Source organism: Quercus lobata, chromosome 4, assembly GCF_001633185.2.
Source record: "Quercus lobata isolate SW786 chromosome 4, ValleyOak3.0 Primary Assembly, whole genome shotgun sequence".
Classification (NCBI taxonomy): domain Eukaryota; kingdom Viridiplantae; phylum Streptophyta; class Magnoliopsida; order Fagales; family Fagaceae; genus Quercus; species Quercus lobata.
The window spans coordinates 33,076,268-33,103,169 of NC_044907.1; the positions used below are offsets into that span (position 1 = coordinate 33,076,268).

General features: G+C 35.3%; 2 protein-coding genes across 4 annotated transcripts; one reads left to right on the top strand and one right to left on the bottom strand.

Moving 5' to 3' along the window:
- Positions 1 to 1,516: 1,516 nt before the first annotated feature.
- Positions 1,517 to 6,386, top strand: LOC115984051 (regulator of nonsense transcripts 1 homolog). Of its 3 annotated transcripts, none has more exons than XM_031106931.1 (6): positions 1,551 to 2,023; positions 2,841 to 2,939; positions 4,132 to 4,188; positions 5,011 to 5,163; positions 5,735 to 5,809; positions 6,123 to 6,386. In XM_031106931.1, the coding sequence occupies exons 2-6, from the start codon at positions 2,892 to 2,894 to the stop codon at positions 6,144 to 6,146; spliced, it is 357 nt and encodes a 118-aa protein (XP_030962791.1). In that variant the 5' UTR covers positions 1,551 to 2,023; positions 2,841 to 2,891; the 3' UTR covers positions 6,147 to 6,386. The 3 variants fall into 3 exon arrangements, with proteins under 3 accessions (XP_030962793.1, XP_030962791.1, XP_030962792.1); XM_031106932.1 differs by having other exon boundaries at positions 1,554 to 2,023; positions 6,079 to 6,386; XM_031106933.1 differs by lacking the exon at positions 5,735 to 5,809 and having other exon boundaries at positions 1,517 to 2,023.
- A 12,164-nt stretch (positions 6,387 to 18,550) lies between these two features.
- On the bottom strand, positions 18,551 to 20,047 carry LOC115985064. The gene is made up of 3 exons (XM_031108034.1): positions 19,906 to 20,047; positions 19,520 to 19,818; positions 18,551 to 18,946 (listed from the first exon to the last, which is right to left on the bottom strand). Exons 1-3 carry the CDS (start codon positions 20,045 to 20,047, stop codon positions 18,551 to 18,553), a joined length of 837 nt encoding a protein of 278 aa, XP_030963894.1.
- Positions 20,048 to 26,902: the final 6,855 nt, after the last annotated feature.

Sequence of the window (26,902 nt, forward strand, 5' to 3'; positions counted from 1 at the left end):
GGCTCTTAAAAGAACATAAGTGGATTTATTGGAAGAGTGGTTTGGAAGATTTTTGGGTAAAAAGATATCTATGTATGTGTGTCACGCCCCAAACTCAAAAGGGGTCCAAAGAATGAGAAAGATATCTTCAAGGTACCTGTAGATTTTTTTTTCCTTTTAACAATTCAATCCAAATAATTCATATCAAGTACCAAAATTAAAAATTATCATAATGATTCCATTAAAGATACTTCCAAAGTAAGTCAGAGTTTTATGCAATAATTACAAGAACCACTAGTCATGGAGCTAGCCCAGTGGCCTGAATGTTGCATCTACAAAGTCCCCAAGAAACTTCGTGAGGTAAACAAAGAAGCCTTCACTCCAAAGCTAATTTCAATAGGCCCTCTTCACCATGGCGAATATGAACTGCATTCCATGGAAATGCTGAAACTAAATCATCTCAGGGAATTCTATTATCGGGCTAAGACATGCTACAAGGATATTGCAAGGTTCATTGAAGAAAAGGAACAAAGGATTCCACTACAACAAGTATGAGCTTTTTCAACATATTTTTTCCACAGTCACTAAAAAATGTTGATAAAAGCCTTTAGTTTCTATTCACTGATTAAACAGTGCTATTTTATATCAACAGTTGGATGAATGTTGAAAAAAAGAAATTAACTATTTTTTATCAACAGGTTATAAATGTTGAAAATAAAAACACGGAGCTTTTATAGCTATTTTACGATTAAATATATTTACCCTACAATCACTCGATTCACTCCCTCTCTTTTGTTCTATATCTCACTCTCACTCTCTCTATCGCACTCTCTCTCATAGATCTTAGCTGTCAATTTTCTTGTTATTTTCTAAGCAACCAAACAGAATTCAATCGCTCTCTCTCTCTTGCTCTATATCTAGGCTCTCGCTCTCTCGCTTTCGCTCTCTCATAGGTCTTGGCGGTTGATTTTCCTATTATTTTCTAGGCAACCAAATAGATTCTCGACTCAATTTTTCTATTATTCTCCCTCCGATCAGATATTTATTCTATTATTCTCGCTCTCTCAAATTCCGGAATTTTTTTTTTTTCATGGAATTTGATTCAGGTGGATTTCGATCATTTTAATTATTTGCTTGATATGAATGTTTCGTTTAATTTTGAATTTAAGTTTTAATTCGATTATCTTTGCTTTGAATTTCAGCAAACGATGAAGCTTTAGCTGGAAATTGCCATTGGTTTTTCTTGCGTTTTGGCATTGGCTCTCAGAATGAATAATATTTCATATTTTAATCAGAAATTGATTAGTTTTTAGTTGAAATTTCCATTTATTAATTGAATTGTGACTATTCTCATTCCATTTCATTAATGAAACAATTGTCATATATGGTTCGAAATGACCTGTCTTTCACTCTGTATAGATTCTTTAATTCTCAGAAATGGTGATAATTTTTTTAACTCATAAACCCCACCACAGTGGTTTAATGTGATAAATTTCAGAAAGGGCCCAAGAGATTTTCGCTTCTGAGTTGTTTTCGTGCGTGCTACATGGTTTTGATTTGAGAAATTTAGGATTTTATATTTAATGGGATTGGTTGCAGAGTTAGGTGGCGCTAGTAGTTAGGATGATTTAATGAGTAGTATGCAGGAGAGCATAGGAAATGGAAGCATAATGTGAGCTGTATGTTCGTCAATAATAGACAAAACATAGCTGGTTGGGAGTAATAGGGACTGATTCACTTCTTTCTTGACCCTATGGAAATTTGCCTATCCCGTTATTGCCAAATAGATTGGACTTGACCACTCATAGGAGTTTCCTTTTTCTTAGACTCGAATTTTGTCCATACTCTGTTATTCGCTGTGGTTTTTGTTCTTGAATTTGAAATGCTATGTCAAAATTTAATTTGTGGTTTTGTGTATTGCGTGCTTTCAATGTGATTGCAGGTGCATTGGGAGTTCAGCTCAATGAATGGTCAATGAGAGTTCAAATTTCACTATTTGTGGGATTGAAAGCTAGAACGTGTCAGTTCAAATTACAAGTGCTTGGTAAGTTCTTTAGCTGAGCTTCATGCTTAATGTGGTATCAAAGTCCATTGTTATGTTTTTGTGGGTCTCTTCACTTGTCTAGAAGTGGATTTGGATAATTTGCTTTACATTAGGGTCGGTGGGTTTGGATTGCTTTTTTTTATTTTCATTGTAGATTATGCTCGAGTGGGTCTGTATTATTTTAATCTTTGACACAATTAACCAATTAATTCACCCTGTCTGTATCAAGTGGATTTATGCATATGAGACCACTTTATTATGTGAATGTCCTAGCAAAAAACTAAAGAAAAACAAAGAAAATGTGCATGTCTTAAGTTTTTCTGCAGGGGGAAAGTAAGCAAGTATTTTTTATGCCAGAGAAAAATCTTAAGAGTGGAAACAAAAGACTCAGTGGTCTTGATTCCTACTCATTTGTACTTGAGAAATGTTTGGCCTGAGAATGGTTTCAAATTCAGGAAGTTGTTGGGGGATATTGTGGACATTGGATGATATTTAGCAAAATTTTATTGTTTGTGCACCTCTGGCTGCAATTGTCCTTTCTTCCAATGGGATGTATATAGCAACTGCTTCTGAACAAGGAACCATAATCAGAGTCCATTTGGTTTCAGATGCAACTAAGGTGAGAATAGCACACCATCCAGTCCCAGCATTTTATACATGTACAAAATATGCTAGCGGAACAAGAGGAGATAAGTGCTAGCGGAACATCCTATCTGAATGGGACTGAGGCTGCCTAGTCATGTTACAATGGATCTTATTTATTTCTGAATTGGTGCAGTTCTGCTCTCAGTTATTAATTATATCCCTTATATCACAGATTGGGGTGATAACACCATATGAGGGACAAAGAGCATATATTGTGAACTATATGTCTAGAAATGGTGCTCTTAGACAGCAACTTTACAAGGAGATTGAGGTAATGTTTATTGAAAGTTCAAATATGTGTATAAACACCCTTGAACGTTTAGAGTCCCGAATTACAACTTAACCAATTAAAGCAATATGTCTAACAACTAGTGTGCGGAAACTTAACATAAGCTATAATATGGAATTGGTAAAACTATCTAAGCCAAATTAAAATCACAACCCACAGTCGATAATAAAAAGGCAAAGATAAAGAGGAAGGAAGAAGCAAACACAAAGACAACACGCGATGTGTTATCGAAGAGGAAACCGAAGCCCTCGGCGTAAAACCTCTCCGCCGCCCTCCAAGCGGTAAACAATCCACTAGAAAATATAGTTGGGATACATGGACAGCAATAAACCCTCCAAGCCTAATCTACCCAGTGCACCTAAACCCTCCAAGCTTCTTGCTCCAACGATGTTGCGCCGAACCTTTTTCTTTTCTAGCTTCCCGGATTCCGCTACTAGACCGTAGCATCAACCAATGAAGATTGGTTCATTCCTAACTGCTTCCCAGAAATCCAAACAGCTCTCTCACAGTGATGATTATGGTGAGAACAAGGTTTGGTAAAATGCCTCTCAAGGATTTGACAATGGAGAGGAAAAGAGTTGAGGAATTTGAAGAGACTCTAATGTATAGATTGTGGGTGAATCAATCTTGTTTTTCTTTAGGGTTTCTCTCTCAAAATTCTCTCTGGAAGCTCTCTTACAATCGTGGGTAAAAGGGGTATTTATACTGGAGTGGGAGAGGAATGTGAAACGTCAGGTTTTACAAAACAGGGGTGGCTCGCGGCTTGACCTCGCGGCTTGACTAAGTCGCGAGATCCAGTCGCGAGATAACCGTATGGCCAGTTGTCCTGTTTTGTCCTGTAGTGCTCCGGCTAGCATGACTGTTCACCTTCTGGCATGCTTGGCACGTGTGCTGCGTTTGGCGGCTTGCAGCCGCTAGTCACCCGCGAGGCCAAGCCGTGAGTCTCTGTTTTCTTGCACACTCTTGAGCAAACTTCACTCTATCTCACTCACTATCCTTACATCAAACCCACCTAAATACAGGGTTACTAAATGCTGAAATACAAGCAAATTTGGCACGGAATAAAGCCAATTAGATGGTTGAATAAATTCAACCTTACATTTATATTCAACTCATCAGTCCTAGGGTGCAATAACTTTTTCCTGCTGTTTCTAAAAACTTGTTTTTATTACAGGTTGCAAGTGTAGATTCATTTCAAGGAAGGGAAAAAGACTACATTATTTTGTCATGTGTGAGTAGTAATGAACATCAGGAAGGGAAAAAGACTACATTATTCTGACCTGAAGACTCAGTATTGGTCTTTGTTAACTCTTGTTTTATTGAGAGGCAGTGGATGGACATTTGTTTCGAATTATTGGTGTCCCTGTTACCATTGTCATCATTGTTGTTGTTGTTGTTGTTTATTTCTATTTTTCAAATGAAGTTTCACTGTCAATTCTTTTATTTGCTGACAAGATTTAATATGCTTGTTCATGCTTTAAGGATTTGACACATTTTGACTCCTGTAATAATTTACCTTCATGGACTAGTTTAACAAAATGAAATGGCAATAACTGTCAAAGCAGAAGAGATATTTTACCTTGTCCTCCTTTTTGGATTACTAGGTATAGTTGATTTCTGTCATATATTCATTATTTTCTAATCATATATTCTCCGTTAGCGCTTAGCGTTTGAGAGTCCAAAAGGGGGCTGGGTTGAGCTGCAGTGGCAGTAAAATATTTCTAACCATTATCAAAACTTATCAAGTGCAAGTGAGATCTAGTTCAATTGTCATATTCTTCTACTAGAAGAACAAGACTAAGGGTAAGGTCAGGGTTCAAAACCCATTATGTTGCGTGTGATTTACCAATTTAAAAAATAAACAATATTGGCAGTTCATATAAAACCCTTAATTTTGTGGCCTATAGGTTATCTAATGGATACCTAAAGTACGTGTTTTTAGGTGATTGGTGGATTCTGAATGTTGTCCAGAAAGATATTGTTTGTATCTAGATATTTTCGTACATGATATATTTATGTATTGATGTTTGACTGCTGGTTCCTTTCTCTACAGGGAATTGGACTCCTTAATGATCGCCGTAGGCTCAATGTTCCCCGTAGGCTCAATGTTTCTCTAACTCGTGCCCGATATGGTATTGTCATTTTGGGGAATCCTAAAGTCCAGAGCAAACAGCCACTGTGGAATAGCTTATTGACACACTACAAGGTATTTCCTTGTTTTATGCTATTGTGGTTTATCTAAGGCTCTATCTTATTGCACTTGCAATGTGCCGGAATTGATTTTGGGATGTTGAAGCTAGTCAACTATTATTCTTTGTCTTAAAATGGATCATAACCTTTCCCACTTTGGTTGTCTCAAAATGTATGAAAGATTCTGTTAGTGGAGTTTGTACTTCATTTTTTTTTTTTTTTTTTTCCAAAAAGCAAACAATATTATCAAAGGTGATACCACTTTGATTGTCTGATCCTCGTGCCATTTTAAAAGTTTCAATTATTTTTGAGGCAGAGGGAGCATTTCACACATTGGCAGTATTTTTTATCTTACATTGTGTGCATATTATGCTATTATTTATAATTATGTCAGAGATTTGGTATTACATGATACTCTTTTAATTCAACACCCTTAATTTTTGACCTTTCTACATTAAGTGATTAGTGGTTTCTTGTTCAATATGTAATGCGTGGTATTGCAGATCACTTGTAGATTGATGCAACTTATCCTTTTTTTTTGTTACTATACAACGTCCTCTCCTATTTTTTTGCTAATGTTTCATCAGGAGCATGAATGCTTGGTTGAAGGACCTCTGAATAATTTGAAACAAAGTATGGTTCAATTTCAAAAGCCTAAAAAGGTAGGTGTGGAAATTCAAAAGTTGATATGTGAGTTTCTTTGGGAACAGTATAGGGAAACTTTGACCTTAAATAACTTTTTTGTAATATAATTGCTTTGTGAAGTATAAGTTATATGTTAACTCATTATAATATTCATAGTCACCATTTAAATTTTTATTAATTTATAATTTCTTGTGACTTTTTTTGTGCTAGTTTTATTTTATTTTATTTTTTAAGGTAGGTGCATTTTCTTCCTAAATGAACTACCCTTATTTGTCTTTTTGTTCAGGTTTGGCACTTATAACAATGACTGATGGCCGGCACTTTTTGCAGGCATCAAAAGAACTTAGTGATTAATGGGATCACATGCATATTGAAGAGGACCCAGCTATAGATCTAAATGTCTAGATGACAGATGCAAGTCATTGTGTTTTTAAAATTTCCAATGAATTGGTCTTGAAGGTTAAAGGTCATAAAAATCTTCTATTTTGAAAGGTAGATGAACAGTGTAAATTTTAGAGTGTAAAGGGCAACAGGCAGAGTAGTTGAGTTGTATTGATTTTTACAGTTTGTTTCAGGTTATTAAATTTTGATTAATGTGAAAGAGTACATTCAAATTTATTTATTTAAAAAAAAAATACTTATTTTAACGGTTGGGTGCCTGTGGATAAAAATAATAAGCATACTTTAATCTACATTTATGTGTATATATTTCGACGGTTATTAACTGTTGATAAATGTGTAATACTTTTTTCAACGTTTGCATAGGCTCTAGAAAAATGTTCTCGATACAGTTTTTAATAACGGTTCTCTACGGTCATTCCAGCCGTTGAAAATAGCCAAATTTCTTGTAGTGTCGCTGTTATAAAGATATCTCTGACTATATCTCAGCAGCAAAGATTTCATGAATATGGTTGTATTGGATTCAATCTTTATCATTGAGCTATTCTTGAGGTTTGCCACGACTGATCGGCGCTCTAAGAGGGCTTCTACGTGTGGTGAAGATGAAAGCTATACGAGTGAAGAAGATGGATACATTGTGAGAGGAGATTACATAGCAAGTAACCCGTTGTTGAGGAAGCATATTCAACAAGACTTGTTATTGCTTGAAAATCAGCTTCCATTTTTTATTCTCGATGAGTTACACAATTTTCCTGGTTTGAACAAAACAAATGTATTTCCTTTGTTGAGCTTACCTGTAATTACCTTTTTCCTGAATCCAAGACCATCAAAGGCAAAATTGATAAGGAAAAGGTAAAACTTTTCACTGATTTAATGAGATATCTCTACCATCATCCAATGCTTGTGATGGAGCTGCTTCTATTAAAAATCTACATAATGAAAAAATGTTGGAAGACGCCGGAGTAATATTCGAAAAGGATGAAGAGGGAACATTACTTGACATAGATTTCCAAGAGGGTGAACTCTGGAATATATTTCCTTGCTTCATTCTCTCATGGATCTTGCTATTCTTACCGTGCTTGGAACACTTTAAGTGGTTGAAGAAAACACAAACTATCTTCAAAGTTCCAGTTTTTGAGGTAAATGATGAAACTGAAGGCATTTTTCGAAACGCGATTGCCCTGGAGCAGTGTCTTTATCCATCTGAAGCTTACATATGTAATTATTTGGTGTTGTTAGATTATCTTGATAGTTTTTAGACCCCTTAAACAATTGGATTAACCTAGTTAATTAGCCAAGTTGTTACTTAGTCCAAATTCCAAGTCTAGGTTATCATAATCAAACAATCATATCATGCATAGCAGCGGAAAATAAATAAGACAATCATATGATCACCCAGGAAACCAAACCGGTAAAAACCTGAGGAGGATTTGACCTAGCTATCCTCAAGGTAAAAAGCAAATCCACTAGAAAGAATCGAAGTTCATACAATAAGACTTACAAGCCCCCACGCTCGACTTCCTATTGCTACCAACTAGTAGAACTTACTGACACGACCACGTGCAAGCTCCGAATCCACGGACTCCTTCTTTCTTTGGCCTTTACAAAACACAAACACCCCCGTTTGTGACTTTGAGATCCCACTCAAAGGTTTAGCAACACAAACACTCCTGTTTGTGACTCTAAGACCACCCTTGAAAGTTTAGATCATCAACACCTTTGATGACAAGAGAAGGCAGCAACTTCTACAATACCAGATCTTGAGATTCAACAAGGAATAGCACCGATAGAAGACATAAGAGAGCTTTTGGGTACAAAACCCTAGATCTATAAAAGAGGCACAAGATGCACTCTAATCTCTCTAAAAAACTCTCAAAACCCTACCTAGGGTTAGCTTATAATGTCCTTTAAATACTGGAAAAAACGGCTCGCGATTTGGGCTTCAAACGAATAAGTTATGGCCTTTTTACGTTTTGCAGATTTTGCTGATATGTGATTTTCGATCAATCGAAAATCCCTAGCAGCAATCGAACCAACCAGCGGGTAACTTATTTGTTTTTTTCTTCTGAACTTGAGTTTTTTGTCTTGGGCTTCAATGTAGACCATTCTAAACTAATAAGACTTAGTTTTTGTCATGTTTTGTCATGGTTTGCCAACATTACAAACTCAAAACCTAATAATCTCCCCCTTTGGCAATCCGTGACAAAACACACATACAACATAATGCCCATATACAATAAAATGCCCAAATATATCACAAATCCCAATCTAAGACTCCTAACCTAGAAGTTGCAAGAAGAGGTAGAAGGTCTTGATCAGAATGTACCTGTCTTTCCTGAAACACTCAACAAACACATCACTGTATGTGTGGAAAGAAAGACATATAAAAAATAATATGAAACAGAATATAAAAAAAAAAAAAGTAAACTAACTCTCCCCCTAAGTTAGATACATCTATGTTTTTATATTCTCCCCCTAAACAAAACAAACAGGTCATCTATGTCTCCCCCTTTTTGTCACGTATTGACAAAGACTACCTAATCAGAAGGTAGACAGAAAACATACGCAACAGAGTAAGAGAAAATAGAGATAACTCCCCCTATGAAGAGCAACAACTCCCCCTAAGAACCACAAAAGTTAAAAAAAAAATTTCTCCCCCTATAAAAATAGGAAAAACAAAACAAGTTTTGGGAAAAATAGTTTTGGGGAAAAATAAAGGGGTTGGGGATAAATAAAAAGACACAAACCAAGTTTTAAAAAAAAACTAAGTTGAGGATACACATGAAGAAAAAATATTCTCTCTTTCAATAAAATGCAAACATGGCACTATGTGACCCATAAATAGTTGCATGAGTAGAGAAAATATTTGTACATTGATTATCCATCATATCTCTTAAGAAAAAAGTTTTCTACAGTTCACACATAAAAAAGGCATATACTAGAAAGTACATAGCTCGAAAATTAATCAATCAATTTTTAAATCAAATTGAGTACCCAATTTAGCAAAATGTATGTATGTTATGTGTGAAAATAATGAGAGATATGACTGCAAAACTGCAAGATGGATACAGAAAACAATGCAATGTATGTGAACCCCAAACATAAATGATGCATGAAAAAAAATTTGGTCAAATGCTTAAAAATTGAAAATTCTTCACTCCTCAAAGCACATTGTATTATGAATAAAATGCATGAGTATGAGAAGAAAAATTTTTCAAAAACATTTGAATTCAACCTAGATCTTCCAAAAACAAGATTTTTAATCAATTTGTCCTCAGATCTCAAACTTTAAGCACATTTTGCATCAAAATCAAGGAACTTTAATCTTGGATGGCCACAACAAGATCACACACAATATAATGTACCAAGTCTAGCAAAGAGTAACTTGTGTAGTGTGTGCAAAAAGTAAAAGCTTGAGATACATGTGAGGTGATATGTGAATAGCAATCAATCACAAAGTTTACACAATTCATCACATAGAATTTAAAAGAGACTATCACCTAAAGAGTTACATCATATAACTCTCACATCTCCTAGATCATAAGCTTGCAATCATGTAAGTTTCTTGAATTTATGCCTCATAATACACACATCAATTTTAAGTCATGTGAGTTTGGCATCAAGCCTAATAGTACACGCCAATTTTAATTTTAAGAATTAAGCAATTTAAACCGAGGCTTCACCTTATGTTCTTTTTGTGCATGTGCTACACTTTCTCGAGCACGAAATCTTACGATATGCACTAAGGTGTTCATGATTGGCTAGTGAACAGTGGTGAGATGGTTATTTATGCCTTTCTCAAAAGGTTCAAGTCCGACATTCAAAGACATGTGACTTCAAGATCAAGACAAAGTGATCAAAAACTATAAACATCTCCCACACAACATGTACTACAAAGCTTCAACTAGTAAAGTGCAATAAGTAAGCTCATCAAAGCTAAACAAGGTACATAAACTTGTTATGTAAAGATAATATGGCCAATCCTTGATTATAAATCCAAGATGTGAAATATAAAACACAAAAATCTTTTTGGTTTTAAAAAATTTATGATCAAAAACAAAAAGCACACATTATGCTAAATGAACAATGCAAATACAATGCATGACAGTGCTTAACTAAGCTATAGAGGGTATACAAACAAGAAATATCAATTTCTTAATTAACCCTTAAGTACATGTACAAACTAGTACATACTCACATAAAATCAGAAATAGCTTACCACTTATATAACACATACTATCCAAGTTTCTCCACAATGTCAAGCATGTTCTAAATCAAGAGAGAGATATCATAACTCATGTAATCCTCAATAAAAATAAAACAAGATACAAAGTAAAATATTTTTGTCTTTTTGAAAAAAATGTTTTTGGATTTTTTTTTTTTTGTCCACAAACAATTGAAAGAATTAAATCAGGGACAAGTTAGCAACACTCACCTTAGAGAATCTTTTCTCACCCATATAGCACGAGTCTTCGGCTTTGTAGGTGAAAATCCATGAGAAACAGAGTGTATTTGAGAAATTATACCAATCTTCTGAGAAAGACTAAAATCCTGCAAATTCCTTTCACAAGCCAACAAGCTTAAATTTTTCAAAATAATATGAAACAATTTATATGGACTTATGGCAGGAGAAATATCATCACATATCCTAGATTGAAACACTGAATGCTTAAATTTTAATTTATGACAATTAGGACGAATGTGACCACAGACACCACAAAAGTGACAAACAGGAACAAATTTAGGAACATCAGTATTCCTAACAATAAGTCTAGTCTCAGATTTTGGTTTTTGCCTCAACAAAGAACAATTTGGTCTAATATGACCAACAACACCACAAAGGTGACAAGTAGGCACAAAAACAGATTTATTATGCTCTCTAACAGTAGGTTTAGACATAGGTTTAGAAACATCAGCGTCAACATCAGAACTTTTACCTTTGTCTAACCTAGCAAAATAAGTCTTTTCTTTATTATTCCTCTTGAAAGGAGGGATATAAACTTTCTCAATTTTAGGCTTAAGAGAAACAGAAATACTTCTGTTATCAACAGCAAACTTGGTACTAGTCAAATTTTCAATTTTGGTCCTAGATTCAACTAACTCTTGTTCCAAGCTTTTCATCTTCTCATCTTGAGAGGAAATTTGATTTCTCAAAAATTCATTCTTTTTATTAGATTCATCTAATCTAACAACCAATTCCTCTTTTTCATAATTAGCCAATTTTAACTCTTCCTTGAATTTCTTAGCAATTTTCATAGATTTCAATAATTCCTTACGAAGAGTTTCACAGGCATCAATAAAATCAACAGAAGCATGAGTAGAAACATGATCAGAAAGATACTTCAAATTATCCATGACAACAGGGGTCAAGGATCAGCTCTTAGATCAAAAGATCTAAAACAAAAGAGCAACCTGCTTTGATACCACTTGATAGTTTTTAGACCCCTTAAATAATTGGATTAACCTAGTTAATTAGCCAAGTTGTTACTTAGTCCAAATTCCAAGTCTAGGTTATCACAATCAAACAATCATATCATGCATAGCAGCGGAAAATAAATAAGACAATGATATGATCACCCAGGAAACCAAACCGGTAAAAACCTGGGGAGGATTTGACCTAGCTATCCTCAAGGTAAAAAGCAAATCCACTAGAAAGAATCGAAGTTCATACAATAAGACTTACAAGCCCCCACGCTCGACTTCTTATTGCTACCAACCAGTAGAACTTACTAACACGACCACGTGCAAGCTCCGAATCCACGGACTCCTTCTTTCTTTGTCCTTTGCAAAACACAAACACTCCCGTCTGTGACTTTGAGATCCCACTCAAAGGTTTAGCAACACAAACACTCCTGTTTGTGACTCTAAGACCACCCTTGAAGGTTTAGATCATCAACACCTTTGATGACAAGAGAAGGCAGCAACTTCTACAATACCAGATCTTGAGATTCAACAAGGAATAGCACCGGTAGAAGACATAAGAGAGCTTTTGGGTACAAAACCCTAGATCTATAAAAGAGGCACAATATGCACTCTAATCTCTCTAAAAAACTCTCAAAACCCTACCTAGGGTTAGCTTATAATGTCCTTTAAATACTGGAAAAAACGGCTCGCGATTTGGGCTTCAAACGAATAAGTTATGGCCTTTTTACGTTTTGCAGATTTTGCTGATATGCGATTTTCGATCAATCGAAAATCCCTAGCAGCAATCGAACCAACCAGCGGGTAACTTATTTGTTTTTTTTTTTCTAAACTTGAGTTTTTTGTCTTGGGCTTCAATGTAGACCATTCTAAACTAATAAGACTTAGTTTTTGTCATGTTTTGTCATGGTTTGCCAACATTACAAACTCAAAACCTAACATATCTTATTAGCACTAGAGATGATGTGGAGTTGTTCGTTGAGAGAGGGATTATTGTTGATGTGTTGGGCAGCAATAAAGCAGTTGCCACTATGGTTAACAGACTTTTCCTTGAAATTATTGAAAAGAATTCCTATTACGAGAGCTAGCTAGAAAAATTAAAGAATACTATGATAAACCTTGGAACCATAATATGGGATCCTTGAGAACAGTATATTTCCGTGATGTTTGGAGAGGCATTGCAACTGTTGTTGGAGTCATTGTCCTATTTGTAACTTTCTGGAATTTCCTTAGGCCTTTTGTCTTCAAGAATATTTAAGTACATTGATCATTTTGATATTATCAATTATTTGTTAGTTTGGCATTGCTTGTAACAGTTTTTGAAATTGCCAATCTGTTTAGTTTGTGATATCGTTTCCTTTCTAAAATATTTGACTTTGTACTTCACATTTTTTATGTTTCAATTTTCAAACGTTGTTTCACCACCCATCTAGTGTCCGTATATATATCGGCTAATCATGTTGTGCCCATTGATCCTGATAGGCCAAGAATGTATTGATCCCTTGTGATGAATTATTTTATTAATTAGTCAAGTTTATTAATTAATCAAACTAACATGCAATGTACGTGGCAGCACAAACAAATCACCAATTAAATTAAGTATGCAATATAAATTAAATTGACATGGTGATTTGTTTACAAATGGGGAAAACCTACATGGCAAAAATCCCACTGGATGATTTTAAGGTCACCACTCCCGAGAATCCACTTTTATCAAAACAAGCAGTTACAACTTACAAGTAAAGGAATCTCAGTACCTTATACCAACCTACAGTTAAACCCTTACCCCAATACCCAATTGGACTTGTTCTATAGTGACAATCTCTCCTTGTAATGCACAGCTCTTAGTACGTGACTAACCAATTGCGCGGATCCCAGTACGCAACTTCAATTACCAACTAGAGAAGGTTGTTGGCTGCAAAGTTCTTCAGTTCATCACATGATGAAGATCGAGAAGCTCCTTGGTTACAAAACCCTACAGTGCACAAATACAGTAGCTTTTTCACAAGAAAGATGAACTAGGGCAAATTCTGTCTCCGGTCACAATTTACTTGAACAAACTTTACTCAAAACTTGTGAAACTTGTGTCACCTTTGACGGCCCTTAAAATAATCCTTGTATATGTCTAGGGTTGTGAGAAAAGAAAGCCCAAACATAAAATCAAGGATTGGATGAAAAACAGTCCTGAAAAAACTGAACTTCATAAACCTCGACAAATACCCTATCTGTCGAGCTGCTATCGAGCCACGGGCTAGAATAACTCTTCAAGGCTCGATAGATGCTAGCTGCCGAGCTTTAATGAACAGCACTTTTCATACTTGAATTTTGGACAGACTTGCATGGCTTTAACACTTGAACTTGAAACAAGGTTTCTTGAAGCATCAAACACATCCTAGATCTACCCAAATACAAGTAAAGTGCATTTTGTCAAAAGATTAGTCAATTACATAAAATAGTGATATATGTTCCTAACAGGTGAATCACATATGTTCTAACAGATCCCTAATGAAATTGTTATATTCTCTGCTCCCTAATAAAATAATTTTTGTATTAATTAAAAGAGCTATTATGCCATCACCATCTCTCTATGTTAAAAATTGCCCTAAGTTCTAATTTGATTGGTTTATGAATTTTTTTTTCCTAGTGTGGAAGCAAATGATTCTCCTTGATATAAAATGATTCGCTTATTGAAAATTTTTTGGGTATTCTTTTGTCCAACATAAAATAGGATTAGAGTCTTATAAATAGGCATTGTTGCAAAGGGTTTGATAGCTTTCGCTTAATGGTCCTTCCACATGGAAAGAGAAGAAGACTCTTAAAAGAACATAAGTGGATTTATTCGAAGAGTGGTTTGGAAGATTTTTGGGTAAGAAGATATCCATGTATGTGTCACGCCCCAAACCCAAAAGGGGTCCAAAGCATGAGAAAGATATCTCCAAGGTACCTGTAGATTTTTTTTTTTTTTTTTTTTGACAATTCAATCTAAATAATTCATATTAAGTACCAACATCAAGAATTATCATAATAATTCCATTAAATATTCTTAAAGTAAGTCAAAACTTTATATAATAATTATAAGGACCATTGGCCACAAAAGAATAGAGATCTGAATAAATGTAATTACATATCATATACTTGTCTCATTAATGGAAATAAAGTCATGACCACTATTTGATACAAAAGAATAAGTGAAGCCTACTCTAGGATGTACATTAACAAAATATCTCCATTAGAAAAGTTCAGCCTCCATCAATAGTTACTCTAACTACTGCTAGCTACCAAAAGTTATCCCAAAATGTTTGTTGCCTACTCTGAAAAAGTTTGTGAAATGATGGAATGAGACAGAACCTAGTAAGTAGTATAATTTGATAGGCCAAAAATGTATTGACCCATTTGGCAAATTAATTAATTAATTATCCAAGCTAATTAATTAAGTCAATTTAACATGCAATAGCGTGGTATCACAAACAAATCACCAAATAACTAAATGTAGTGGAAATTAAATTTGACATGAATGATTTGTTTACGAATAGGAAAAACCACCGAGGCAAAACCCCACCAGGTGAATTTAAGGACACCACTCTCGAGAATCCACTATTATCAATAACAAGCGGTTACAAATAAAAGGAATCCCAGTACCCAATACCAACCTAAAGTTGAACCCTTACCCCAATACCTAATTGGACTTGTATTGTAGCGACAATCTCTTTGTTCAATGCATGAATTCCAGTACGTAACTAACCAATGATGCACGGATCCCAATACGTGACTAACTCACCAATTTGAGGAAGATGTTGGTTGCAAAGTTCTTTAATTCATCCAACAATGAAGATCAAGAAGCTCCTTGGTCACAAAACCATTGGTGTAAAGACGTAGTGGGTTCTACAGAGAATATGATGAACTAGAGCAAATTTTGTCTCTGATCACAATATGCATGTATATTCACTTTGCATCACCTTTGCATCACTTGTGACTGCTCTTAAAATAATCATTATATATTTCTAGGGTTGTGAGAAAAGAAACCCTACACAAATACTCAAGGATATGTGTGTAATCAAATCTGGAATTTCTGATTTTGTAATTCTCAACAGATACAGCTTGTGTTGACCTTCTGTCGGGCTTTAATGAACAACACATTCTTCACTTGTTTCTTGGTCATATTTTCATGGCTTCAATACTAAACATGAACACTTGTTTCTTGAAGTACTAAATCCATCCTAGATCTACCCAATTATAAGTAAAGTGCGTTTTGTCAAAGGATTAGCCAATTACATAAATATGTCCCTAACATAATTAATGGGGGTGGAGAAATGCAAGTTTCATTTTGAATAATAATAATATGACAAGAATGATTAAATAATGGAACAAAAAGTTTCTCAAAGTAAATAACTTGAAACTCTATACTATAATCAATGAGCACTAAAAATATAATTCTAAAGCCATAAAAACTAACATAGAGTAATTTGTTACCAATATACTACACTACCACATAGACCAGTCAGGGGATCCACACATTCACAACTGGCATGATATTTTCCTATTTGATACGCAGTCTCTTGGCTCCATGGGTAGCAGCCTCACCTATTCCCTCAAGGTTTTGTCTCCCCCCAGTGGGTAGTAAGGAGAACGCGTCAATTAGGACCTCTTTAGCATGTGGTCTTTTGGCCCCATGGGCAACGACCTCACCCACACGCAATCAAGGAACCTCTTCCCCCCATAGGCAGTAAGGAAGAACGCATCATCCAAAGTGAAAGGACACTAACCTGGATTTGATTTCGTTGTCACAAAGATTATGGAAACCAAATTGGGTGATCACTGGAAAATCACACATGGCATGGTTTTAAAACCACATAAAGCTCACAGGTTACATGTACTTTGAAATACATAGTTATATCCAAGTAGTTTTAAAAAAACCTTAAACAATCAAAACTTCCACAAAGTTTGTAAGCCGAATTCATTTCTTGTCAACAAGATTTTCTATCAATTTCCCAAATAATACAAGACAAGATAAGCACCTTTGAATTTTCCAATATACAATAAAATCCATGAATTCCTTATCAAAGATTAAATTGAAGATGCTCATATTTTCCATATCAACAATTCATGCATTTCCCCATATACATTACAAAATATGATGCATTTTTCATTAATAGTCATCTACATTATTCATTAAGGTCACAACACATAGTTTTAAGGAAAATATAGTTTCCATAAGTAGTTTCCAAAAATGTGTCTAATCCAAAAGCAACGTTTATGCAATATATTATTTTCCAAAAATCCCATTAAAAAGTTACTTACCTTGCAACTCGCAAAAAACCTAACTCTCCATGCTCTTAAGGAGATTAGTTAGAACCTAAACAATATCAAGCAAGCCTATCACAAACAATGTATTTCATTTCCAAAGTTTCTCAACAAATTAATTTACAAGGCATAGACTCCCATTGTACTCATAAATCATTCAAGGTATTATCTCTAACATCAAAACCTCCACACTTAATAAGTAGTTCCCACAAGATTTATATAGTATCATCAAGAGACCCATGACTCCAAAATCATAATATTCTCTGACAACAAACAATTTTGAACTTCAACTAACTCCAAATAATCAATAAAAATCATATTCACCGTCTATTTCACATTAAAAAGCCAAAACCCCCAAATCTTCACCACTTAGATAGCCACCATTGTAAAAACTATAAACCCACTCATCAAATAATTCCATAAATACAAAACCCATACATATAAACACTTAAGTATCACTTCCAAAGCTCATAAATCACATGAGTATCATTATCAAAGCTTAGATAAAAATAATCTCAAGCAAAAGTGTAAAACCCTTCAAAAGATTAGAAATCGTTACCTCAAATAAAAGGGATAAAGATGCTTAGAGGTTCCTAAGGATTTTCTGGTGACCATGCTAGAAAAATGATGGTGGAGATGATGGTGTGGAGTGGTACTGGTGGGGGAGTGTGGGAAATGAGTGTGTGTGTTTAAGTGAAGAGAAAAGAAAGAAAACAAAAAGACGAAAAGGGATGGCCAGCCAAAAGAGGGAAAAAGGATAATGTGTGAGATATGTGGTGGGGGTTAGAGTGTTAGGTGGGGCACGTGTGTCCCAAAAATGTCTAACCAAACACTTTTTTATTTTTATTTTTTATTATTATTTTTTTTTTAACTTGGACCATTACATTCTTCCCCTCTTATAAAAATTTTCTCCTCGAAATTTTATGTACCTGGTCCTGAAAAAGGTTTGGGTATCTTGACAACATATCATCCTCATACTCCCAAGATGCCTCTTTCACCAAATGATTCTTCCAAAGCAACTTTACCCAAGATATTGTTCTGTTGCATAGCACATGCTCCTTGTGATCCAAAATATCTACTGGAACTTCTTCATATGACAAATCATCTTTAATTTGAAGAGGCTCATTGCTTAATACAAGTGAAGGGTCAGGAATGTATTTCCTTAACATAGACTCATGGAAAACATTATGAATTCCTAACAGGGCCAATGGTAGGGAAATTCTATATGCAACTTCGCCCACTCTCTCCAATACCTCAAAAGGCCCTACAAACCTAGGGCTTAACTTACCCTTTTTGCCAAATCTCATTACTCCTTTCATAGGTGTAATCAGTCGAAAAACTAATCTCCAATTTCAAGTTCCAAAGCCTTCATTTTAATGTCATAATAGCTTTTCTATCTACTTTGGGCTGCTCGTAGTCTATCACAAATCTTATTTACTTTTTCACAAGTCCTCTGAATAATCTCTGGCCCTAAGATTTTTCGTTCTCCAACATTATCCCAACAATTGGAGATCTACACTTTCTTCCATACAAAGCATCAATAGGTGTTTCTCCATAGTAATTTTCTCCCACTTCCATCAGGGAATAGAAAGTGGTTGCAACAAACCCGAGGGTCTTTGGTGCAACACCTTAACTTGCTAACAAGTCAAACATTGCTCTACAATGTGAGCAATCTCTCTTTTCATATTATTCCACCAAAAGTTTTCACGAAGAGCATGGTGCATCTTTGTACTACCTGAATGTATTGCATATGGGGAATAGTGAACCTCATCTAGAGTCTCCTTTTTAATCAATGGATCATTTGGCACACAAAGTCTACTCCCAAGTCTCAAAACACCATCCTCAGAGATGGAAAATTCAAATTTCATTCCACAACGCACCTCATCCATGATTTTCTTTAAATGTGAGTCATCAGCCTGTGACAATTTAAATCTTTCTACCAAAGTTGGTTGAACACTCAAACTAGGCAAGTAGGCCTCAGATTGACCCATAACAACCTCGATCTCCATCCTTTCAAGATCAAGAATGATTTCCTTTTGAGTGGTTAGCAAAGCAGCTAAAAAACTTAAAGGCTTTCTACTAAAGAACATCAGCCACGACATTAGCCTTACTAGGATGATAGTTAATAGAGAAATCATAATCCTTAACCAATTCTAGTCATCATCGTTGTCTCATATTTAACTCCTTCTAGGTAAAGAAATACTTTAAACTTTTATGATTAGTGAAAATCTCGCATCTTTCCCTATACAAGTAATGTCCCCAAATTTTCAAAGCAAAAACAACTGTAGCCAACTCCAAGTCATGAGTGGGATAATTTTTTAGCTGACGAGAGGCATAAGCCACAACCTTCCCATTTTGCATCAACACACAACTAAGTCCCTTATGGAAAGCATCACTATAAATGACAAAACCCCTGTACCCGAAGGGACAGTTAACACTGGAGCTATGATCAATCTTCGTTTTAGCTCTTGGAAGCTTTTTTCACATTCTTCCTTCTATTTGAATTTAACATTCTTCTACGTTAATTGTGTCAAATGAGCTGCAATGGGGGAAAAATCCTCTACAAATCTTCTATAGTAACTAGCAAGGCCCAAGAAACTTCTAACCTCACTCACATTTGTAGGACTATCCCAATTAACCACTGCTTCTATCTTATTAGGATCCACCACAATTCCATCCTTAGATATCACATGGCCTAAGAACACTACTTGATTCAACCAGAATTTACACTTCTTTAGTTTAGCATACAACTTCCTTTCTTTTAGAATTTGTAAGACAATCCTTAAGTGTTCTTCATGCTCTTCTTGACTCTTGGAATAAATCAAAATATTGTCCTCTCTGGTATGCAGTCTCTTGGCCCCATGGGCAATAGCCTCACCCATACCCTTAAGGTTTTGTCTCTCCCCTGATGGGCAGTTAGGAGAATGCGTCAATTAGGACCTCTTTAGCATGTGGTCTTTTGGCCCCATAGGCAATAACCTCACCCACACACAATCAAGGAACTTCTTCCCCCCATGGGCAACAGGGAAGAACAAGTCATCCAAAGTGAAAGGGCATTGACCTAGATCTGATTCTGTTGTCACAAAGACTACAAAAACCAAATCGGGTGATATTTGGGAAATCACAGATGGCATGGTGTTAAAACCACATAAAACTCACAGGTTACATGTATTTTGAAATACATAGTTATATCCAAATAGGTTCAGAAAAACCTTAAACAATCGAAACTTCCACAAAGTTTGTAAGCCAAATTCATTTCTTGTCAACAAGATTTTCTATCAATTTCTCAAATAATACAAGACAAGATAAGCACCTTTAAATTTTCCAATATCCCATAAAAATCCATGAATTCCTTATCAAAGATTAATCGAAGATGCTCATATTTTCCATATCAAGAATTCATGCATTTCCCTATATGCATTACCAAATATGGTGCACTTTTCATTAATAGTCATATACATTAAGTTCATAACACATAGTTTCTAGGGAAATATAGTTTCCATAAGTAGTCTCAAAAAACGTGTCTAATCCAAAAACAATGTTTATGCAACATGGTTATTTTCAAAAATCTCATTAAAAAGCTACTTACCTTGCAACCCACAAAAAGCCTAATTCTCCAAGCTCCAAAGGAGATTAGCTAGAACCTAAACAATATCAAGCATACCTATCACAAACAATGTATTTCACTTCCAAAGTTTCTCAACAAATTAATTTACAAGGCATAGACTCTCATTATACTCATAAATCATTCAAGGTATTATCTCTAATATTAAAACCTCCACACTTAAGAAGTAGTTCCCACAAGATTTATATAGTATCAACAAGAGACCCATGACACCAAAATCATAATATCCTCCAAGACAAACAATTTAGAACTTCAACTAACTTCGAATAATCAATGAAAATCATATTCACCATCTATTTCACATTAAAAAGCCAAAACCCTCAAATCTTCACCACTTAGATAGCCACCATTGTAAAAGCTATAAACCTACTCATCAAATAATTCTATCAATACAAAGCTTATAAATCACATGGGTGTCATTATCAAAGCTTAGATAAAAATCTTAGGAAAACATTTAAAACCTATAAAAATAACCTCAGGCAAAAGTTTAAAACCCATCAAAAGATTAGAAATCTTTACCTCAAATAAAAGGGATAAAGATGCTTGGAGGATCTTAAGAATTTTTCGATGACAATGCTGGAAATATGTTGGTGGAGATGGTGGTGTGGAGTGTTACCGGTGGGAGAGTGTGGGAAATGAGTGTGTGTGTTTACATGGAGAGAAAAGAAAGAAAATGAAAAGAAGAAAAGGGATGGCCGACCAAAAGAGAGAAAAGAGATAATGTGTGAGATGTGCGGTGGGGGTTAGAGTGTTAGGTGGGGCACGTGTATCTCGAAAACATCTAACTAAACACTTAAAAAAAAACTTGGACCATTACAATTTGTGTTGTGTGTTTATTTGTTTTGTTAGTGTGAGAGAGTTATTGGGTATATTGGGGCTTTGAAATTGTGTGTCTTGTTTGTGTGAGTCGTGAATGTTATGAGGTTTGGTTTAGTGTGGTAGTAATCCATATTGATCATTGATTGTGGATTTTCATTGTTGTTGCCCCTAGACATAGGTTTGGAGTTCGTCAAACCGCATTCAATATTATTGTCTTGTGTCATTTTTTTATTTTCTTGTTTGTACAAATGTGGTTCTGCTTATCCTAAATTACAATAATTGGTATTATAGCTCAAGGGTTGATCTAGGTGAAGTTCAAGAGAAGATTACTTCTAGTGCACCTTTGACATTCGCTCAAGGTATATCCGCACACAATTTTGGCTTTAGATGTTAAAACAATGATCAAGGAGGAGATTTGTAATGGAATTTGAGTCAAGGTGGAGATTTGTTATAAATTTCGTAAAATTCATAATTTGATTAGTTTAGGATTATTTTTGGTTTGGAAGGAAATGATTTTTCATAGTGTGGAAGCAAATGATTTTCCTTGGTATGGAATGAAAATGTATTCCCTATTGAACATGTAATTGGATGTTCCTTGTCCATTAAAGAATTCAATTTTAGCCTTCTGAATAGATATTGTTGCAAAGGGTTTAAGGTTTTGTGTAAGTTGTGAGTATTGTGAGTTTTGGTTAAGTGTGTTGTAATGCATATCATTGATAGTAGATTTTGGTTGACATTAGTCGTAAACATAGGCTTAGAGCTTCCCAAACGACATTAAATATTATTTTTCTGTGTAACAATTTCATTTTCTTTTTTGTGTGAACGTGCTTTCGCTAACCTTGAATCACAACTCTAAAGCTTCCACTATAGCACAACATGTCCAAACTCTTTGGCTTAAGCTTTTGGGTTAACTACTCAATTGGAGTCTCTCCAATGTGTTTTTTCCCTAATGAATCGTATCAGAGCTCATGGTGGTGTATAGCAAAGTAGCAAGGTTTTTAATGTCTTATAATAGAGCAAAGATGAGGTGCGTGTACTTGGAGCCCACACAAGTGTGCATTGCACAAGGCATGCCCATAAATGATCCACATAAATGATTCTAGAAAAAGGCCCAACAAGTAATATTACCAATGGTGCTAGATAAAAAATAACGATACGCAAGGTTCCAATGGATAAGGGCGTGTGGGAATTCCATGAATGAAGGTGTGAGGTTGACATTTGGTTCTCATAGATAGCGTATGAGAGGCTCGTGGATAACACTCTAGTGAAGAAGAAAAGCTTATAGACAAGTAGAAGCTACTAGGAGTTGTTTGTTGTCTACAGAGAGGTAATGACTCACATAAGGGAGAGATTGGTGGGTACACATATATAAGTAAAGTTCTATTTTGAATAATAATGACAAAAGTTGGTGGCCCAAACTCATTTGCTAAAGTATTTAGCTAAAATGGCATCTCTATTTACTATACTAACTACTTCATTAGAGTCTCCAAAACATTCCAAAAACTCTGCCACAAACCTTTAGCAAGAAGGGATTCAAAATTGGTTTCTCCATTGCTAGGAAAGTTGGGCTCTTTGTCCTCTTATCTTAGGCATTAGAATTGTCTTGTCCCTTCTTGTAAGGTGGTTAGGGTTCCTCATGTAATATGTTTACTTGTAGGATTTATGGTTTTCTCTTTTTTAGGGATTAGGGAAATACGAGTGGTTGTATTGTTCTATTTCTGCCATGGACAGTTTAAAAGATCATTGGAAAAAGGAGAAGTATTACGATGAGTTTTTTCTAGCCGCAAAGTTTTTGACAACTCGGGATATCAATACAGATGCTTCAATCCCTTATGGAGAGTACGTTCAGGTTTTAAGGTGCGTAATGCTTATGATCATATAGTCCTATTTATTTTTTATAATAGGTTGATATTGATAGGATTATGTCTAGCCAACCGTGGAGCGTCGATAAGCATTTGGTGGTTCTTCAAAAATATGATAATCATGTACCGATTTAGGACCTCTCATTTGATAAGTTCCCACTATGGATATAAGTGCATGATATCCCTATTCGTTTTTCTAATAGAGAAGTGGCTGAAGATGTCTGTGAAGTGGTGGGTGAGGTAGATCACTTGGTGGAGAATTCAGTTGCCAAAGAGGGGGAGTTTCATCCAGGTTAGAGTCATTATGGACAAAGCCCAAACCTGGTGTTGAGGGAGGATTATTTCACTTGAAGAAAACTCAAAAAGCTAGGTTCAGTTCAAGTATGAGCGTCTTTCGAATATTTGTTATTGGTGTGGGTTTCAAGATCATGGGGTTAAAGATTGTGACTTGTGGATTGAGAGTAGTGGTACACTAACTGGGGATAGGAATTTCGGCCCTTGGATTAGGGCACCTACCATGCCTTTGCCACGAAGGCTTGTGGTGGTCATTCCGGGGTATTACAAATCAAAGAAGATGGCGGCCAGATGGAAATTTGGGAGGAGGTTAGAGGTCTAATCTTCGATGGTGGAGACTGCTTTAGTGAATATATTATTTATTAGGTTTATATTTTTATGTAATTGGCATATCCTATAACAAAATACTTTACTTGTATTTGGATAAATCTAAGTGGGTCCAAGATGATTATTATAAGTAGTTACATTGAAGACAAGAGAATACTCTAGAAAAGCTAAATTTGCAGGTCCCGATACCTATCTCGATACCTCTTGATCTATCGAGCTGATGGATTTCAAAATATAGCCTACAACATTTTAATCTTATTGGCTATTTGTTTATGGGTTTGTGTAAACCTAATAGGAATAGAAGAGCCCATTTAAAAGGCCCATTAAGCTCCTATTTAAATAAGGAGGTGGAGAGATAAAACCCTAACCCTAGAAAGTTTCATAAATATTTCTTTTAGCCATTGATGCATTTCTTGTATGCCTTTGGGTTCTATAACCAAGCAAAGTCTCTAACACCAATATCGAACATCTTATTGATGTTTTTATACGAAATTGTTGCCAATCAACTACAACAATCAAAGGGTATCTATTGAGTTAGTCATGTACTGGGATTCGTGCAAAGAAGTTAGTTATGTACTAGCATCCGTGCAAAGGAAGAAGTCTTCTACAAGGTCAAGTCTAATTAGGGATTAGAGCAAAGGTTCAATTGTAGGTTGATATTTTGGGATAGGCTCGGTAGTTGTAAAATTCCTTATACTTGTAACTACTTGTTCTTAATGAGTGGATTCTTGGGAGTGATGATCTGAATTTCACTCAATGGGGTTTTTACCTTGCGAGAGGTTGTCCCCATTCGTCAATAAATCAGTGTGTCAATTTAATTTCCATTGCACATTAGTTTATTTGGTGACTTGTTCATGTCTTCACAATTTGCATGTGATTTAACCTAATTAATCAATTTGGGTAATTGTATTAATTAACCGGGATCAATCTATTTTAACCCAAAAATATTGTCATTAATAGAAGAAGAAGGTTCCCTTTTATTGTGTAGCCTTGAAATTCAATAGTCATTTGATGCACTAGGAAAATGAAAGGTAGAAAACACATGACATTAATTAAAGGGGTAATTACAGTAAATCCACTTGTGGTTTGACCCAAAATTACGTTGCCTTCTCGTGATTTAAAAAGTTTCACTTTATCCACCAGAGGTAAGCTCTATTTGTTTTCTATATCCCACCTCTATTAAAAGCAGGGGTAAATAGGTATTTTTGCATGCTTTTTATGTCTCTCTCCTCTAAAAAAAAAACACATACAAAAACAAGACAAAACAAGATTAAAAAAAAAAAAAAGGACGGTTATGTAAAATTAATATATTCAAAACTCCAAACAACAATTACAAAAATGTAACAAATCAAATAGAAAAACAACAATAAATCTGAGCACTTAGCAATAAGCCAATAACACCATTGTGAAATTATCAGTGCCAAAAACCTTTACTACTTTATTTCCACATTTTTTTTGTCTTAATGTCAAGAAAAAAGCCAATAACACCACTAGATCTACTTTTTTAATAGTATTATTATGGGTTCTCATTGACTAGAAGATAGAAATAATTGAGGTTGAAAGCTAAAACTTATATCTACAACCTGCACATAATATAAAGGTACTTGAAAGTTCAATTAGTGTATAAAACACTATGAACGTTTAGACCTCCAATTTACAAATTACCAATTCAAGCTTAATGTCAAACAATTAATGTGCGGAATATGAACATAAGCTTAAAATAGAATTGATAAACAATCTAAACCAAATAAAATCACATCCACAGCAGAAATTAAATAGAAAAGATTAAGGGAAGAGAGATGCAAACACAAGGACAACACACGATGTGTTATCGAAGAGGAAACCGAAACTCTCAGTGTAAAACCTCTCTGCCGCCCTCCAAGTGGTAAACAATCCACTAAAGAATGTAGTTAGGATACATGAACAGCAGAAGACTCTCCAAGCCTAATCTACCCAATGTACCTAAGCCCTCCAAGCTCCTACTTCAATGAGGTTACGCCGAACCTATTTCTTCTTTAGCTTACTGGATTTTGCTACTTGACCATAGCATCAACCAACATGAAATTGGTCCCTTCTTAACTGCTTCCCAAACACCAAATGGCATTCTCACAAATATGGGTATGGTGAGAAAAGGTTTTGATAATATACCTCTCAAGGATTTGACAATGGAGAGGAAGAGAGTAGAGGAATTTGAAGAGTTTCTATGTGAAGATTGTGGATGAATCAATCTTGTTTTTCTCTAAGATTTCTCTCTCAAAATTCTCTCTGGAAGCTCTCTGAATATCGTGGGAATAAAGGTCTATATATAGTAGGGTGAGAAGGAATGTGAAAAGTCAATTTTTCCCAAACAGGGTGGTCTGGCGACTTGGCCTCGCAAGTGGGCTGAGTTGCGAGTTCAACCCACTAGCTAACGGCTTGGCCAGCCTGGGACTTTTGTCCTATAGTGCAACAGCTGGCATGACTATTCAGCTCCTCTGCATGCTCCACACGTGTGCCAACTTTGGCAGCTTGCCAATCGCGAGTCACTCAGGAGTCCAGCCACGAGTCTCTGCATCCTTGCACAATCTTGAGCATTTCTTCACACTCTCTCACTCACTACCCTTACATGATTCCCACCTAAATACAGGGCTACTAATTGCTAAAATACAAGCAAATTTGGCACGGAATAAAGCCAACAAGATGGTTGATAAAATTCAACCTTACAATCTCCCCCTTTGGCTATTTCGTGACAAAACCCTAAAACAAACTCTAGACTTAATATGTGAGTAGGGAACAGTTGAAAAAAAAACCCATTCACACCTAACTCTAGAATCTGATAAGCTCTTGAATCATATGAACAAGAATCTCCTGAAACATAAGAACACAGTATCATCATTTGTATATGAGACAAGCACAATGCGATCAAGCAAAATTGGAATGAGAAATAAACCATGGCTTGACTAAACAGGACTATAAAATAGTGACCACAATGCTCATTCACACTTGGAATGAACATCCGGACATATAAGCCAATAAGCTCAATGCAAATCACTTGCATGCCCAACACTCAACCAATGCACAAT